General features: G+C 39.8%; 3 protein-coding genes and 1 non-coding gene across 4 annotated transcripts in view; 2 read left to right on the top strand and 2 right to left on the bottom strand.

The window, feature by feature from the left end:
- Window positions 1-11: 11 nt before the first annotated feature.
- On the bottom strand, window positions 12-6,939 carry trmt2a (tRNA methyltransferase 2 homolog A). The gene is made up of 12 exons (XM_010876574.4): window positions 6,831-6,939; window positions 5,925-6,583; window positions 5,465-5,573; window positions 5,165-5,346; window positions 4,566-4,680; window positions 4,251-4,366; window positions 4,053-4,164; window positions 3,163-3,285; window positions 1,371-1,446; window positions 665-781; window positions 484-580; window positions 12-401 (listed from the first exon to the last, which is right to left on the bottom strand). Exons 2-12 carry the CDS (start codon window positions 6,578-6,580, stop codon window positions 224-226), a joined length of 1,881 nt encoding a protein of 626 aa, XP_010874876.1. The 5' UTR covers window positions 6,581-6,583; window positions 6,831-6,939; the 3' UTR covers window positions 12-223.
- A 478-nt stretch (window positions 6,940-7,417) lies between these two features.
- On the top strand, window positions 7,418-12,309 carry ranbp1 (RAN binding protein 1). Its single transcript, XM_010876575.5, has 7 exons — window positions 7,418-7,521; window positions 7,639-7,838; window positions 9,493-9,629; window positions 9,957-10,114; window positions 10,368-10,496; window positions 10,619-10,687; window positions 11,110-12,309. Exons 2-7 carry the CDS (start codon window positions 7,824-7,826, stop codon window positions 11,235-11,237), a joined length of 636 nt encoding a protein of 211 aa, XP_010874877.1. The 5' UTR covers window positions 7,418-7,521; window positions 7,639-7,823; the 3' UTR covers window positions 11,238-12,309.
- Window positions 10,733-10,858, top strand: LOC114840738. The gene has a single exon (XR_003782829.1). It is a non-coding gene; the product is annotated as a small nucleolar RNA SNORA77 (small nucleolar RNA).
- Window positions 12,310-14,164: 1,855 nt separating the features above from the next.
- Window positions 14,165-16,786, bottom strand: part of zdhhc8b (zinc finger DHHC-type palmitoyltransferase 8b) — an 86,333-nt gene continuing 83,711 nt past the window's right edge. The window contains exon 11 of the mRNA XM_010876573.5: window positions 14,165-16,565. Within this exon, the coding sequence (XP_010874875.1) occupies window positions 16,418-16,565 (148 nt within the window). The 3' untranslated portion in view covers window positions 14,165-16,417. The remainder of the gene's footprint in view (window positions 16,566-16,786) is intronic.

The following is a 16,786-nucleotide window of genomic DNA, read 5'->3' as shown; positions in this document are numbered from 1 at the left end:
TTAACCAGGTGTGGCTTTAGGAAGAACTTTATTTTTTGAATGCAGATGACCACTGGATATTAAACTGAAATGCATATTCATTCTGAAACTAATACTACTTTTAAAGTAAGGTATCTACACAACTCACATGTGTGGCACAATGGTATCTAGTTTCCAAGGACTTCACAAAATGTTGTTTCTGAAGACAATGCTCCTGTTTAGAACATGTACAGTACGTTTTGTTTCAAGTTCCCTTAGTCATATCTTCCTGTTTTTCACTGGTGCTCTGGGAACTGTAGTCCACCCTCTCAAAGAGCAGTAGCATCTCACAGTGCATGGTCTGGGGGAAGAGGTCCACAGCCATGGCCCGTATTGGACGGAATGGAGCCCCACGTACACGGTTGGAAGGAGACCTGCACAGACTACACAGAAGACCGAATTTAGAACCAGTTTCACAGTGCCCCAGCTGGAAGTATGGCCCGCAATGTCAAGATAATCACTCACTCTATAAAGTTGTTCATGGCTGCCTTGGCGTTACATGCCACATAAACCAGCCTCTTCAGATGCTCTGCTCTTCTGATGGCCAGAATTACTTTGGAATCTAGACAGAAAATAGTCTATTGACAGTTTGTTCTTGCTCTCAATTAAGATGCTGCGCCTTGAATTGATCTATGTATATACATACGTAGGCCTGCTCTGGGGGGGTCCACAATGGCTGTGACGTTTGGGGACACAACAGCATTTAGCACCATCTGAAAAACGTCTTCAGCCTTTCCACAGTGGAACTCAATGTTATTCAGTCCTGAAACATTTCAGTCGGTTAGTCAGAATTCCATATACCAGCTAAATAATTCAAAGCTTAAATAGGCAGTAATATTCAGATTGTGATTATGGCCCTGCTTCATCGCAGCGACTCCTAGCAGACTGGAGAGTGGTGAAACATCTTTCCGAAGCACATCCAATACCATTCTGGTTATTATTTTGCTGCTCGCTTAACCAGAAAGTCTAAAACCAGCATGCTTACAAGCTGAAAGTAACACACTCTGAAGCCTTCTACCTGAAATGAGCTCACGGGAGTCACTTGAATGAGTCAACAATATTGATTGATTAACCCCTCCAAAGCCGGACCGTCCTGGCCAATTGCACCACCTTCCGTGAGATCCCTGGGCTAATTTGCTAGCAGGATTCAAACTATGGTCTTACAAATGACACAACCAGCAGGAAAGTTGTGACTATTGCTGTGCGATTCAGTGGCCAGGGACTGCTAAAGTCAAAACACCAGGTTGGTTAAATCACAAACGGATATACTGTTTCTAGGTCAGGCATAACTTCTGGGCTTAAGGTTGCCTGATGGCTGGTGCAATGTAGACTAATCAGATTATTCTGCTTACCATTGATCTTTGCATTGACTTTGGCATCCTTCACTGCCTCCTGACACATCTCTATCCCAATCACCTTCCTCACCCTCTGCAGTACAGAGGACAAAACAATTGTTCAGGGAGAAATTCCTTTCATCACACATTTGACCCATACATTTGTTGTCAATACCATTACATTTCAGTTTACCTTTACAAGGGTTATATCAAATGAGCTCACTTGTCAGTGAATTTCAACAACTCTCCTGTGAACAACAAAAAAGTAGTCTTGTGGAATCCAATAAAAGTCTTTGTTTTACTTTTGTCCACCAGCATCAAAACTTGAAGCAATTCATCTGGTACAATAACTATCTACACCCCACTGCTTGGTTTCTCACGAATTGAAGTCAACTGAACAGTGTATAATTTTAATAACTGGGAAATAGTAGATCTATTATTCTAAAAGGTAGCCCTGTTCTATACCCTTGCAATAAATCAATAAGACTTAGAGCCTATTTAAACCAAATCAATTGTTGTGAACACAAGTTCATTTAAATTATTTTAACATAAAATCCAACAACGTGTTACTCTCACTGTACCATAAGGCCAGACCACTGACCTGAAAGATGCATAAAAATCAACAAACTATCATGGGTCTCTGTCAGACAAGTGCTGTTGCGGTTTTTATTTGCTGGCCAATGACAATTATTTCTCTGATTCTGTTTATGGAGCTGGATTGGCTAAGTGGAGGTTAAGAGTGGAGGAAGAAAAAACAAGAAAAAGATGTAACCCAACCTTGAAAATATTCAAAAGCAGCTAGTACGGGAAACTGACTGCCTTGTGAGTGGGAGGAAACTAGAACTGGGTGAAAAGTGGAAAGGAAAAAAAGGTTTCCCAGTAAGAGTGGATCGACTTGGTCGGGAAATTTGCTTATCATGATGTCCATTGAGGAAATCTCCCAGGGCACTTTCAAGGACACCTCCAAAGGCACCAATAATTCATTTGCATGGGCATCTGACATTGAAAGCGTATGGGAAGGGATGTGAGAGTATGGGAAGGGATGTGAGAGTATGGGAAGGGAGGAAAAATGTGTATCTCGGTGCTGTCACCACAACGAGCAGACGCTTTTAGACCACGCAGTGTTTTCCGGGGTAATCCATCTCTTCAACACGGCCAAGATGTTTAGAGTAATAGGGGCAAAATAGGCTGAGAAGAGCTCTGCCTTTTTCATAGCCAATCTACAGTTCCAACTGCTATCAGAGACCAGGAACTCCACATGGGGGCAGCAGACAAGATTAGATGGCTTGCAGCTGCTGGATATGGAGCATAAAACTACTAAGAAAGGCACAAACAAGGAGAGAACCGACACACACACACACACTAAGTTGACAAAATTTCTAAAGCACAACATTTGCACAGATTCTTTAAAATAATAATCAGCCAACATAAGGTGAGTGTGTTGTAAGGCCGTTCCTTTAACATATCTTGGCAGAACTGAATGCTTTTCAATTATTGTTTTTCTTACTGTAAACAATACCAATAATAGCAGTATAGTATTTTATTGGCAACATAAGTTGTTCCAACTTGTGCTGTCAAACAGAAACTCTGGTTTAAGAATGTGATTTTGTATTGGCCCAAATGTAATGCATTTCTTATATTTTTAAATAATGAAACGCAATTAGTCTGCTTTTACAGTAGTTACAGAATGGACTTTTTTTTTTGTACTCTGTGAAACTTTTTTTAAACTGATCCCTAACCCAACTTGTAATGCTGGATTCCATGCCTATTTACAAAATACATTTCTACCTGCAGCTTGACTTTATAATACCTTAGCCAGGGAGATCCCAATGGTTCCGGTCCCACAGCATACATCCAGCACAGTGCTGTCGTTGTCCAGCTGGGCCCATTCTCCCACAACCGAGTACAGCACCTCTGCTGCCCCTGTATTCACCTGGTCAGTGACATATTATACAGCTATAACCCACAGTATTGCCCTACTTCAGATGGACGTTACTTAGTTTCTTGGGCTCTTTAGGTCGTGCGGTGTGTGGTTCAAACATACTCTAGACACAGAACAGTTAGCAGGCAAATAGTGCTCATTAAATTAAGTTTATGCTAAAAACAGGACTTAATACAATTACATATTATAAACTGTGCGGTTTGAATCCTACTTGGCTGAAAGCTGTATACCAGGGCTATGACGACATATCTTTTTACTGCTGTGTTGTTAACCAGTTTATAATAACAATAAGGCATCTTAGGGGGTTGTGGTATATTGCCAATATACCCCAGTTGGTGCTAATCCAGGCACTCTGTTCTCTATAAAGTAGAGGAAGACTGTATAGAGAAGCTGATAAACATGACGGATCCACACATGCACAAAAGCATGGGAAACTCTAAATCTTTCCAGCTGACAAAAAATCCCCAAAAAACAGCTACAGCAACAATCTTAAGAGGCACTGTGTAGAATCCTGCCTCTAAATATTAACAAGACTTGTCTCCTCCTTGTCTTCCTTTCCAAAACGAGACCATTATAGTATTAACTAGACCAGGGTGGTTTAGGGTGGGACAGATAGTACTGCGAGTGTCTAAAGGGGAAAAAATCATACATATTCCCCCATTAAATGTAATAAAACAATGCCAAATGGACAGAAAGATTGTAAGTAAATAGGATTAAGACTAAAGCATTGATATTAATACATGACAAGAGATATTCACCTGGAAGAAAGAATGAGGGGATATCCTGAACCTCAGGCCAAGAAGCTCCTCGTGAATACACTCATCTCCAGCTACCAGCTCACATGGCAAATCCTCTGGGTTAGGGGATTGCCTTAAGGAATCCAACATCATCAGTCAATCACAAAATTGTCATGGCCATTCTCAGTCCCTAAAGGTGTCACTTTTATATGATCTTACCTTTGTCCCTCTGATACAAAATACAAAGCAGTTACACCACTCTCTTTTCCCTCACCCTCGGTGAAATATTCCTTCATAGAGTTCTTCAGGGAATTTAGTTCTTGTTCCTCAAGTTTCTACAAAAGGCAAGAGAATCCCTGATGAACAGTTGAATCAATTAAACAATAACAATTCCAGACACGTAGTATTCAGTCAATGAATCCAGCAATAAATACAAACTTGGGTTATGGATCAGAGATATATGCATTCATTCTAATCTAAGAATCACTAACATAACTTGTTTCATTATGAACCACATAATCCTGTATCCTATACCTGAGGGTTGAAGAACACCATAGCCATAACCTCCTTGGTTCTTGTGGTCCGGACTGTCAGCTGCTTCCAGTGGCCCTCGTATGTCTCAGGGCTGTACACTGAATATGGTGTTGTCCTGTAGAAACAAAGACCAAATGATGTGCCAATGGATGACGTGAGGGCCGGGTGGCTAGTTTGACAGGACTCGTAATGTTGCTCTCTAGCAACTTTGTATTAAGGTTGGGCGCAAGCAAACTCAATCGTATTCAGCGAGGGTGTACCCGCTAAGGGTTTCCTGTTTGAGCAGGCTGTGTGATAAGGAAAAAGACCAGCGTGGCGAGACATGCTTGGAGGAGGCATGTTCGGGTCTTCGACCACCCTGGACCTGCTGTGGAGTCACTGCAACGACTAGGCTAGGACTAAGCTAGGCTAACTAGGAACTGACATAGAAACAAGAGCATGCATGTTCTGACGAAGGTCAGTAGAGCGAAAGATCAAATCATTTGAAAGCTGCATTGATCCAGAGTGTTTGGCGATCCTTCTCATGTTTCGGTCATCCCTTTTCGACACCTGCACCTCATCTACTGATTGGGGGGGGGGGGGGGGGGGGTCATTAATACCTGATAAATTTCTGGAACACACTGACCACTCTCTTTGCCTCAGTGGTGACGTGAATGCTGTCTGAGGGTCCCACCACAGCACAGGAGCCTCCTTTGTACTTCCCCAGTCTGAAGCCTATGGTCTTTTCCTCTCCATTCGCTCCAATACCAATTACAAACTCACACTTGTTCCTGTATTCTGTCTGCATGATAAGAGCAGGGAAAAGAGGTTTATTCTAAAATATATTTACTGTCACAGTTCAGTATGTGCATACCCAAACAGTGAGTATCTAAAGAGCAATTCTACTATAGGTATTGTACCTGAGAAGGAGATGGTCGAATATCTTCCAGAGGGCAACACTTTCTGTTGTATTTCTCCTTCTGCACAAACAGCCAAGGCAGCATTGCTTTGTTGGTGTTTCCAATTTCTCTGAACAGAAAAGGGCAGGACATAATATCATAATGTACAGTACAGATGTGTATACAATGTTTTCCTTTTTGTAGTTTGAGTAACACTTAGCTGTATCCATTATTAATCATGACATATCCAGATTAAGACCTCCAAATATTCAATTCATTAGAGCAGAGGAAGGACCAAAGAAAGCACTTGAACTAAAAAGTAATGTCAACAGGCCATTTCGGAGGTGTTTTTTTGGCAGGGTATAATAAAACAGATTAAACATATAATGCATTACGCTGCAGTAATCATATTAATGCTTTACTTAAGGCCATTTGTGTGACGTGAACCCAAGCCACATGTTGCATAGGGATAATCCTGTACCTGGCCAGTCGCTGCAGCACCCCCTCCACTTCCTGCTCCTTTCTCCTCAGCTGCTCCTCATAAGGCACATTCCAAAGGGGTGTCACCACATTGGCAATCTGCACACTGAGGGGTTCTTCATCCTCCTCTGCCTCCTGCCGCTTGGATGGGGGCAGCCCAGCACCTTCAACCTCATCCCGTCCTCTCTTCCTGAGGATAGGGTCAGCCTTCGGTTTGGCCAGGCGCACACTGAGCACCCGGCCTTTCCACTGCATGCCATGCACCATCTTCATGGCTTTGTCCCTCTCCTCTTCATTCTTAAATGTGACAAAGGCAAAGGTCTGCTTCCCGAACAGTTTGATCTTGTGTGGGTTGAGGCGATGCTTCTCCAGGAACTTCTTCAGGTCATTGAAGCCAATGAACTTGGGAAGGTTTTGAATCTCCACTTTGAAAATCTCCGATGTAAAGAGGTCTGCTTGGACGTAGCGGTACAGATTATTAGCCTCAGAGGAGCCTGCTTCTCCTCCACCTGCTTTGGTTTCATCAGTTTTCACTCCCTCAGTCACAGCTACTTGCTCTTTTAATTTCCCCTCGTCTATTAAATCTTCTTTGATCTCAGATGTTTTCTCTTTCGCTGATGGAGAAACAACCCCGCAGATTTCACCAACGTCTGTCATGTTCTGTTTGGGGTGACAATAGCTTGTTACTTTTGAACATATACATTTGATACATGCAATATATTCCTCTACTGTATCAAGGAAGCCTGAGGCTCTTTTACCAATCTCACAGATTTTTTACAGTAAGTGTATGTAAGTGACTGTAAAGCAGGTATAGCAAAGCAAATTATCAAAAATATCAGGGTAACTTAGCTCAGAAAAAAAGGGCTAAGACAGGACAGTGCTATACAGAAGGGCAAAAAAAAGTTACCTTCACTTTGATTCTTACAGTTCTTAATATGGCTCTAATTAATATTTGTTGACGGGGAATTCACTTCAGACTAGAAGACTGCGGGCTGCCATGTTGTAGTGGGACACGTGCAAATATGAACTTTGACACGTAATGTAGCTACATATATATTAACTGTTCACATCCCTGGATATTTCAACAGGAAAAATAGTTAATATAGTTATAAATGATGCATGGCCATAGCGCTAAATATATGTCTATATATATATATATATATATAACATATATATATATATATAACAAAATAACGTAAACATAAAGGAAATGACGACGCTCTACCAAACATGTAAGGGTTTTCTGGGATGTATTCATTTCGCCAAACAAAACGTTTTGGTCAGGGAAGGGACCGTCTCGTCTAATAGATTTCCTATTGGATAATATTCTGGTAGGTCTTTAGTTAGGCCCCTCCTTGATTCGTTGTGTTTGTTTCTTTTGAAGAAACGTTTCGCAACGTCTTGTTCGCGGAATTAATAAAACCCTGTCAGGTTTTTACTTTTTAATAATAATACAATGTTTTAGCCGTCTATCTGGTTCACCTAGATATTTATCCGAAGTATAAACCACACATGCAGCTGTTAAGCTATTTAGCAGAATTTTACAGATATTTTAAAAATGACCATAATGAATACAATGTCTAGAACATGAGCCAAGTGTGAGTATTGCGTCTTACTGCACTGTATAAAATAACTGCATTTAATAAAAACAAAACAATAATGAAGATAGTTTATTTAGGTTTCGTATAATAATTTTACCGATACATTTTTTGTAGGTAATTGTATACAATTTAAAATAGTGTCGAAACTGGAGTCGGTGCTGGGATGGGGGCAAGCGCGAGTAGGAAATTTCGGCGCGCGAAATCTATAGCAGCAGGAAGAGAGGAACTCAAGGGGAACGGCGAGTTTGGTTTTGAATCAATCAAACTAAATTTCATAATCTACAAACATCTACATTAGCATGGCAGACCCGAAGGTGAGTTTATGAGTTTCGAACACAGTTATGTTCCGTGCATTAAATTACATGTACATTTAATTTCAGTTGTGATGTTTTGATTGGCATTCTGAAAGTTTATCTTTGTGGGGTTGTGCCCGTGAAGATAAAACGCCGGCCAAGGATGCTGTTTTTTATCAACTCCAATAAACATCAACATTGTAGGTGTACAGTGAAAATTTTAATTAAAACAATAACTTGCAGACAGTGGTCAATCAGTTGTGCATTTTCTCGTAGGTATACAAAGTGTCAGAAAAGTGGTGAACTCGATACTTTTGCCGCCCTTCTTTATAGCTAACGTTACCTGGTCCCTAGCTAACTAGCCAGCATCACTACCCATCTCGCTAGCTATTTAGCTAACATGTATTATCGTGCCTCGACTATAGTAGTTCTACAGTAAATATTTTGACCCATGGACTTTTTCGGAAACAACACGTGTACCTTTTAAAATTAAACATTACTTTTACCAGTAATTCATATCCAGTCAGCAACAGTAGCGTTAGCTAACAAAAGCCAATTGCTATCATTAGCTAACAAACGTTAGCTAACAGTATTTTAAACTAGAATGTTATGAAGTTAGTGAGAAGTGTCCCGAACTTAACGTTGAACAGTTTGCAATTTAACTAGTTAACTATGCATTTGGCACTGTGGCTTGATAAACCGTAGTTTTATACAATCACTGTATTTAATTTACTTGGTGGTACGTTGTAGGTGTTTTCTGAATGGCCTGTTAGCTAGCTAAGGTTAGCTGGTTGGCTAACTCCAGGCCAAAATAAACTAGCGTGAACTTTCTCAATGAACGTTTATCCGTACAGCTAGCTAGTTCCTTAACGTCCATAACTGTATTTATGATGTTAATGCTGACATTCTGGTTAATGTTAACTCTGCGTAATGGAAACTGTAAACTACAGTCAAGCAAAAAGACGTCTATTGTGATGACATGGCTAGTTACTGCATGGTATGAAGACATGTTGCTAGTAACGTTTTAGCTCGCCATCAGCTGCTAGAGAGCATGGATCCACACGCGACACTGTATTTTGTCCAAGACAACTCCATAGTCAATAAATCCTAATGTGCTAGTTAAATTACTTTGTCATATTCGATCTCAAACTATGTTTTAGGGTGGGTGGCTACAAATTTAGCTACGTCTTTCATTTAACTAGCCACCAACACTATCAAAATATCAGCCTTTTATTTAGGCCTAGTGTTACTGCTAACAGAAAAGTTATCGTTTGTGAATATTATCCACTTCCTTCACCAGTCTTTTGCACTTTGTAGCTTTTCATATGTACTAAACGCTATATAGTAAGTGTGAGACCATATGGATTTTCATGGCCTTTGTAAAGCAAAGGTGCTTGGGTCAGCACCACTAAGTTCAGTTGTCACAGCAAATTTCACACAAAAGATAACCTCCAAAGCATGATCTCTCAAATCCCTCTATTCACATTCCTCTGCATTTAGTTTGTGGAGCCTACTTTAAAAAAAATGTAATACAATAACTAGTAAATTACAAGATGATGGGCATGGTGAAACCAGAGGCCCTCTAAAACTATATGGTGTTTTATTATTATAATTTTTACTCTAGTTGAAAGCCAAATACCGTTCTTAACATCTATCTACAAATCTTTTTTCATAGGAAACGCCAGAAGAGCAGGAGACTTCAACAGACAATGCAGAAGAATCAAACCACGATCCCCATTATGAACCAATTGTCTCTCTTCCAGAACAGGATGTAAAGACGCTAGAGGAGGATGAGGAGGAACTGTTTAAAATGTAAGCTTATGCTTAAAGATGTATTCTTCAAAGTCACACAATCCTTGTGCAATATGTGTTACAACAATTTTAGGGCGAGTACTGATCAACAGATAATACATTAGCTGCATTTATTTTTTTCCTTTACTTATTTGCATTTGGGTTGAACCCTGGTCTCCGGCAGAGAGCCAGAAATATGCATTGAGCTGGTGTTGTTGCCTTTGACACACAGCTCTGCACAACATTTGCTGAATTTGTGTTATGAATCCATCCAGCTTCTGTCACCGAGTATTTTCAGTGATTCTCTCCAAGGTTTCTTGTTCTTACTTTTGTTGCATATTCCTCCAGGAGGGCAAAGCTCTATCGTTTTGCCTCTGAGAACGACCCACCAGAGTGGAAAGAGCGCGGCACAGGTGATGTCAAGCTCCTGAAACACAAAGAGAAGGGCACCATCCGCCTATTGATGAGGAGAGATCGGACTTTGAAGATCTGCGCCAATCACAACAGTGAGTCACAGGAGGCTTAACGTCTTAGTCAGTAGCATTTAACCTGAGATCAGTTTTGGACTGAAACCTCTCCATTAACCCAGGGGTTTTCCAACATTTACATTTTGCGCTAACATCTCTGGGCCTCCTTGACATTGAAATGTTGGGGAAACTCCTGTCTTAACCAGCCCAAGCAGACTGTATAGAAAATGATTCAAATACAGTCTGATTCTTGGCCAGTGGTCTAATTATGTTGAATGTAATTCTCCTTCAGTTTTCCCTGTGATGGAACTGAAGCCTAATGCTGGTAGTGACAGGGCCTGGGTATGGAACACACTAGCTGACTTTGCTGATGAGCATCCCAAACCTGAGCTCCTGGCAATCCGTTTCCTCAATGCAGAAAGTGAGTGTGACATCACATAAAATTCTTGACACTGCGTTTGCTTTTTACAATGCCCCCACCCCCATATAAATTGTGATTTTTCATGTATGGATGGTATTTAAAATAAAGTATGTCATTTTCAGATGCTCAGAAATTTAAAGTGAAGTTTGATGAATGCAAAGAGGAAGTCCGAAAATCTCAAGATGGAACAGGTTGGTGTATTTTTTATTTTGAAAACAATTTTTCATAGCCAGTATGCAGACAATACTCTGTTCTCTGCTGCTCAGTCCAGCCTGGAACTTTTTATGTCTGCTAAATTAAAACAGAATGTAACGACCCACTGGCCTTTTATTAGGCTGCTGTTGCTATATTCTGGCACAGACAACTTTCTTTGCAATGTTAATTACAAAGAACAACCATTGTTCAGAAGTTCAAATGCTAATCACTACCTGGTAGATTAACTTGATTCATTTCTCTGTGAAATTATATGTATATATTTAACACAAGCATTCTTTCATTAAAATGGCAGAAATCCCCAATTTTATGCACTGTCTGTAGTATGGAGCCACATCTTGGTTAACCTGTCTTGGAGCTCTCATGATGCATACATTTTTTAAATATTTTTTTTCTGCAGGAGAAAATGCTGACAGTGCAAACAAAGTGGCAGAGAAACTGGAGGAACTATCTGTAAAGGATGACAAGACCAAGACATCAGAGGAAAACAAAGAGAAAACTGAGGAAAAAGAATCAGCAGAAAAATGAAACCAAGAACTTGCTTTACTGATCTTCAACTTGTCATTTTCCTCTTTTCTACAATAGACTCTAAAGAAACAGAATTTGGACACTTGCATATTGATTTGTTTAGTTTATTTTTTTTATTTTATGATTTGTTTGCCTCAATCGCAAGACCTTGGTGCCACTCCAAAAAAGTATCAATTCATTAAAATGTGCCCCTCCCACCTACTCCCGTTTCCATCATGGAGAACAAGTTGTCTGTTCTATTCATCTGTAACTGTCAAATGAAATGAGGCTTGTGATATTGGTAATTCCCACATTGGGTAAGTCTTTGGTAGTCTGAAGCAAAGTTTGTTTCTAGGGAAGAGGATTACTTGTTAGCGCCAGAAGTAGGGAAAACGTGCAGAGACGTGCAAGGAGCTGTAATGTCTTCGTTTGCATCTCAATACGGAGGCGTCCTCTTTGAATCCATCTTTACTGATCTGAATACAGGAAAGGCGAAAGCAATGTGGTAGATGCTTACAAGGCTGGAAATTATTCACACGTCCTGTTTCTGCCGGGTTCAGAGAGATTAGTGGAGGAAGACAGTTTGGGACATTGAGACAGCTGCAGTGTGGTACCATCATATGTGTTTTGGGAACTGTAGTCCTCTGCTTGCTTGAGGTCTTACTGCAGATAATTTGATGCACTCATTCTGCAAATCAAAGTTGTTCTTTTTAATTTTTAGTTGAACAATGCTGACTGCACCAAATTTAAATGAAAGGCAACAGTTGAACAGATGTTGGTGTCAGCTACTATGTTTTGTATTGGGTCAACTTCTTGGTGGCTCAAGGTTGTTTTTAGGTCATAATACATTCCCTCAACCTGAAACTAAAGCATGTAGAAAATGTATAGTGGAAGAGTGTAATTATGCGGTATCAGGTGTGTGTGTGTTAACCATTCATAACCTGTCCCCTCTGAGGTGACCCTTCCTGTTAAGTGCATCGAAGTGCCAGTGCATCTGTAAATACATGTACATGGATGGAATGTTGCTTTTCATTTGCACAAACAATGGTTTGAGATGTTTCCACCACCTTCCAATAAAATCTCTCAAAGACCATTTTGTCTGCTAACGAGTAAAACAAATCTGTCTCCCTCAAAACATCTCAAGTTACTTGCCTTATACATTACTATGTAACATTCTAGCACATTTATGGAGCAAATTTTAACCACAGGACCTCTTCTAAACCTACTTTTAAAGATTAGCTATATAAAAAGGCAGGTAACAATGAGAATTGCCGGAGATTTTCATTCTTGCCTAATTAGTAACAAAAGTTAATTCTGGAGTGTGTATGGATGACGATAGTTCTAAATTCATTCTAAGTGTTTATAATTGTCCCTCCTAAATAAAGTGCACCTTCTAAAAATGTTAAGCATAGATCCCTAATACAAATTATCCACTAAGATATTCATCAGGTGATTACTTTTTTCAGTTACCAATACTCATTCCCCAACCTTTAAAGTGAACACCAATACTGTGATAAACTATCAATGATTAGTGAAATGCATTAAAAAGTCCACCTGATGGTGCTGTTTCAGAGAACTCCATTGATTTAATGAAATCTCATTGAAAAAATAGACATTTTAGTCAACCCATCAACATCCCTTAAATGAAGTAACATCAATGTAACCATAGGCTTGACAATCTTTACTTTATTCTAATTCTGTCAAGTGTCAAATATTTCCTTTCAACAAAAATAATTATGCATTTACATTAACAGTATTTCCAATATACTTTATATGACAAATGTTTAAAAATAGTCAATCTGATTATGACAAGCATGACAAAAAGCAACAGGTATTCTGCAATAGTCCTTATTGGTCAGGTGAGGTGACAGGGCATAATGTCTGTCAGACAGCAAAGCACCTAAAGGAAGAATACGTTTTGTTATAGTTGTGTGTTAGAAGGGAATGATTCAAGTATGTGTCAACCTGAAAGTTCACCAGGGAATCTGAGATAAATGTTTGAGTTGACAAGTGATCTCCAAGTGATCTCCAGATGTAAACTGTAATGAGATGAGTGAACCAATACTGTAGTCTGGGTATCAGTATCTAGCATTCCACTGCTTGCCACACCAGTTTCAAATGACAAGTATTGGGAAAAAGTTAAATGCTAGCTAAGAGACTGGTACCCAGAATAAAAATACTGAATAAACTAGAGTATACTGTATATGGCATAGTACCTAACTAGCTCTTTATGCCAAATTGAATATACCATTTGGATCTGTAATGGGATAGGAAATGTTATTAATTTGTAACAGCATATTTAAAGCTTATGGGCTGCAATTACTCTGAGAATATAAGATGGAGAATTTGAATAAAATGTGCCACAAACAGAATTCTAAGGACGTTTTAGAATGATAAGTGTGAGGGCACTGGATTAATCTTGTACTTAAAGACACTATGTAAACATTGCTAAAGTGGGTTTGAATTAATCCCATCCTGAAATAACATAACATGAAACAAAGTATTGTCTGCTGTACTCTGTCACCAATGTGAGAACCTCATATTTCTGTGTACTCTGATAAATGGACATACACAGTACAGCTACATCTAAAACCACTATCTAGAATAATGGTATTTGATAGAAGTACTTTTGTCCTTAAAATGTGTTATTAAGACTACCATCCCATAACTGGTACTATTCAGCAACAAGCATGTTTGGACCTAATGGCAAGCTGTAAGCTTGTTACTTGTTCTTTTCAATTCCTTCAGATTTATCTGTGCAGTAAACAGCATTGTCCTCTTGAAAGGCCACAAAGGTCTATAATAGATTGTGTAGATGCAAACAGAATTTCACATCCATACTAATTCTGTTGCTATGGTTGTGTTCAGAGGACATTTTCTGAGCACTTTAGAGCCTTTTACAGACAAGAAAAGAAATATAATAAAAAGAAGAAAACTTTCAAGCTACATTTGATCAGTGAATTTTTTTAATGAACAAAATGTGTATATATCAAACTAAATCTTAGTTTCTTCAGTGAATGACAAAAAACAACTTTCCCATAGTTGAATGTATGTGATTTTCCTTATGTTTTGATTTGCTGTACCAGACAGCTGCTGAAATTGAACGAATGTCTTCAGTCTGAAGTCTGTTGGTGTTGTGGACGAGCAGACAGACATCCAGGACTACCCTGAGTTGTAACAGGTTAAGTCTTTTTCACCAATTCGTTTTTTAACTACTACTACAGTTTCATCAATAACATTTACACCGCAAAATTCAACAAACCCTTCCCTGCAAGAGTAATGCTATTCCTGTATTTATGGTATAAATTATCTACCCAAAAAATCCACTCGAAATACAAACACCAATTCCATACCACTGCTTGAGTGTCTGTAAAAAAGGGAGATGTATCAAACATTTTCAAATGGTTGGGTATATAAAAAAACAAACCAATAAAAAAATACAAAATATAACAATGGGTGAGTTTTCTTCATTTTATGACAGCTAAAGACTTTGTCTGCTTTTAAAGGTTTCCCACACGATATGAATCATAACAAAACATAACACAAGTGTACATGGCTTTAACGTAACGCATTATGGATGGACCAGTGAAAAAAGCTAAGTAACCAAAATAATAATTTTCCTATCAGATGTTTAGGCAGTGCACGGCCTGCGCCAAGCTTGCAGGATTGGTACCGAATTTATTGAGGACTGTTTTGACGAGGTACTCAGAATTGAATGAGGACTGTTTTGACAGGGTACTCAGAATGTTGTGAGGACTGTTTTGACGGGGTACTCAGAATGTTGTGAGGACTGTTTTGACAGGGTACTCAGAATGTTGTGAGGACTGTTTTGACAGGGTACTCAGAATGTTGTGAGGACTGTTTTGACGGGGTACTCAGAATGTTGTGAGGACTGTTTTGACGGGGTACTCAGAATGTTGTGAGGACTGTTTTGACGGGGTACTCAGAATGTTGTGAGGACTGTTTTGACGGGGTACTCAGAATTGAATGAGGACTGTTTTGACAGGGTACTCAGAATTTAGTGAGGACAGTTTTGATGGGGTACTCAGAACTGGTTCCAGATAACAGGCACCACAGAACCACAGGTTTGCGTGTTTGGGTCACTGTAACACCATGCTCACACTGTCAGGAGGGCATATACAGTATGTTGCTGATGATGTACTAATATTGGTTACCCAGAGATAAAATGATCTTTCGGAACAGTTATACTTACTGGTTTACGTCCTGTTTTTTTTGTCCATGAGAGATGGATAACATACAGACGGTAGCTTATAGGGAAATACTGGAGCTCAACCAAACTTGAGCTGAATATGCTGCTGTACTCCAAGTACACTAAAACATCTCAAAACTCAAAAGGATCAATGTAAAAACAGAGACATTTAAGACCAGGGCCTCTAAGTGCAACGCCACCACTGTATTTCAATTTCATATCCGTTTGGCTGATCTCGTGTTGTTTCTGCATAACAATAGTATGAAGTGAAATCGATATTGTATCGATCTAAAGCCGACTGCGGTTTGTGATCTGGACGTGCTGCTCCGTAATGGCTGGCATGTTGACGATTGAGACCGGTGTGGTCATTTGGACTGGATATGGAAAAACATAGCTGTGATCCAGTATGCTTTGGATCCATGACGGTACTGCTGTATGAATGGATTATTAGGATGGAAACTGCCATCCATACTGTTTCTATTGTAGAGGATGTTGTTTATCTGAATGCATGTCCGGGTGCTAAGGTCTTTGTGGTCCGGTTGGGTGTTTAGTGAGTGTGATGAAACATAACAGCACCTACATCGCAAGAGACAGACGCTGCACACAACACATTTCTGTCTGATTCAGACTGTCCACAGATAACCAACACAACAAGCCACATTATTCAACAACACAACACTCAATACACACATCAGCCCTCTTTAAGTTTACATTGCTCTTTTCACACCACACACAGATCCCAATCCGCTGCTCCAAAACACAGATGTACGCACGGGGCCAAGCCCGGTAAGAGGAGAGTTCTGAACGGACGATCATTTCCAAGTAGGAAGTGCTGTGCACCCCTGGTGGGTCGTAATCCCCCAAAAAGCTAGAAGAAAGAAATGAATCCTCTTTCCCCTAGCACGCTTGTGGATGTTGTTGTCGTCGTCATTGGAGGTTGTTTCCATGACAATGCTGCCTCCGATGTTTGGCGCCCGGGGCCTCCGGCCTCTTAAACAGATATCTCATAGGTGGTGCCACCCACCCCGGTCACTTTTTTGACATTACTATGGCGACTAGGAGTACCCTGGGCACTGGAGCCGTTGGGCCCTAGATGGTAGTCCGTTTGGCCGTTTACTTTACTTTGCATCATGGCATCTCTGAATGGGGAGAGAAAGAAAGAGGGCAATGTTATTTAAAGTGAGAATTAACTTTGCTTTAGACGCAGTAAAAAGAGATTCCTTGGAAAGATATTTTAGTTCTCACATCAGAAGGTTTAAATCTATATTGTTTTCGCATGTATGTTCTGATGGTGTTAGTGTCCAAGAAGCATGCAGTACAGAAATGATCATGACAATGAAACCTTCTGGCGCTGATATAA

This window comes from Esox lucius, chromosome 13 (genome assembly GCF_011004845.1).
Source record: "Esox lucius isolate fEsoLuc1 chromosome 13, fEsoLuc1.pri, whole genome shotgun sequence".
NCBI classification, from domain to species: Eukaryota; Metazoa; Chordata; class Actinopteri; order Esociformes; family Esocidae; genus Esox; species Esox lucius.
This window is presented reverse-complemented; position numbering and strand designations above follow the sequence as displayed.

Bases quoted from the DNA above. Each gene is read 5' to 3' on its own strand.
- trmt2a (XM_010876574.4), bottom strand. From the start codon at position 6,580: ATGACAGACGTTGGTGAAATCTGCGGGGTTGTTTCTCCATCAGCGAAA. The intron at 5,574-5,924 runs GTACAGGATTAT...TTTTCTGTTCAG, and splicing joins GTGCTGCAGCGACTGGCCAG to AGAAATTGGAAACACCAACA. The intron at 5,347-5,464 runs GTACAATACCTA...CTTATCATGCAG, and splicing joins TTCGACCATCTCCTTCTCAG to ACAGAATACAGGAACAAGTG.
- ranbp1 (XM_010876575.5), top strand. The intron at 9,630-9,956 runs GTAAGCTTATGC...ATATTCCTCCAG, and splicing joins GAGGAGGAACTGTTTAAAAT to GAGGGCAAAGCTCTATCGTT. The intron at 10,688-11,109 runs GTTGGTGTATTT...TTTTTTCTGCAG, and splicing joins AAAATCTCAAGATGGAACAG to GAGAAAATGCTGACAGTGCA.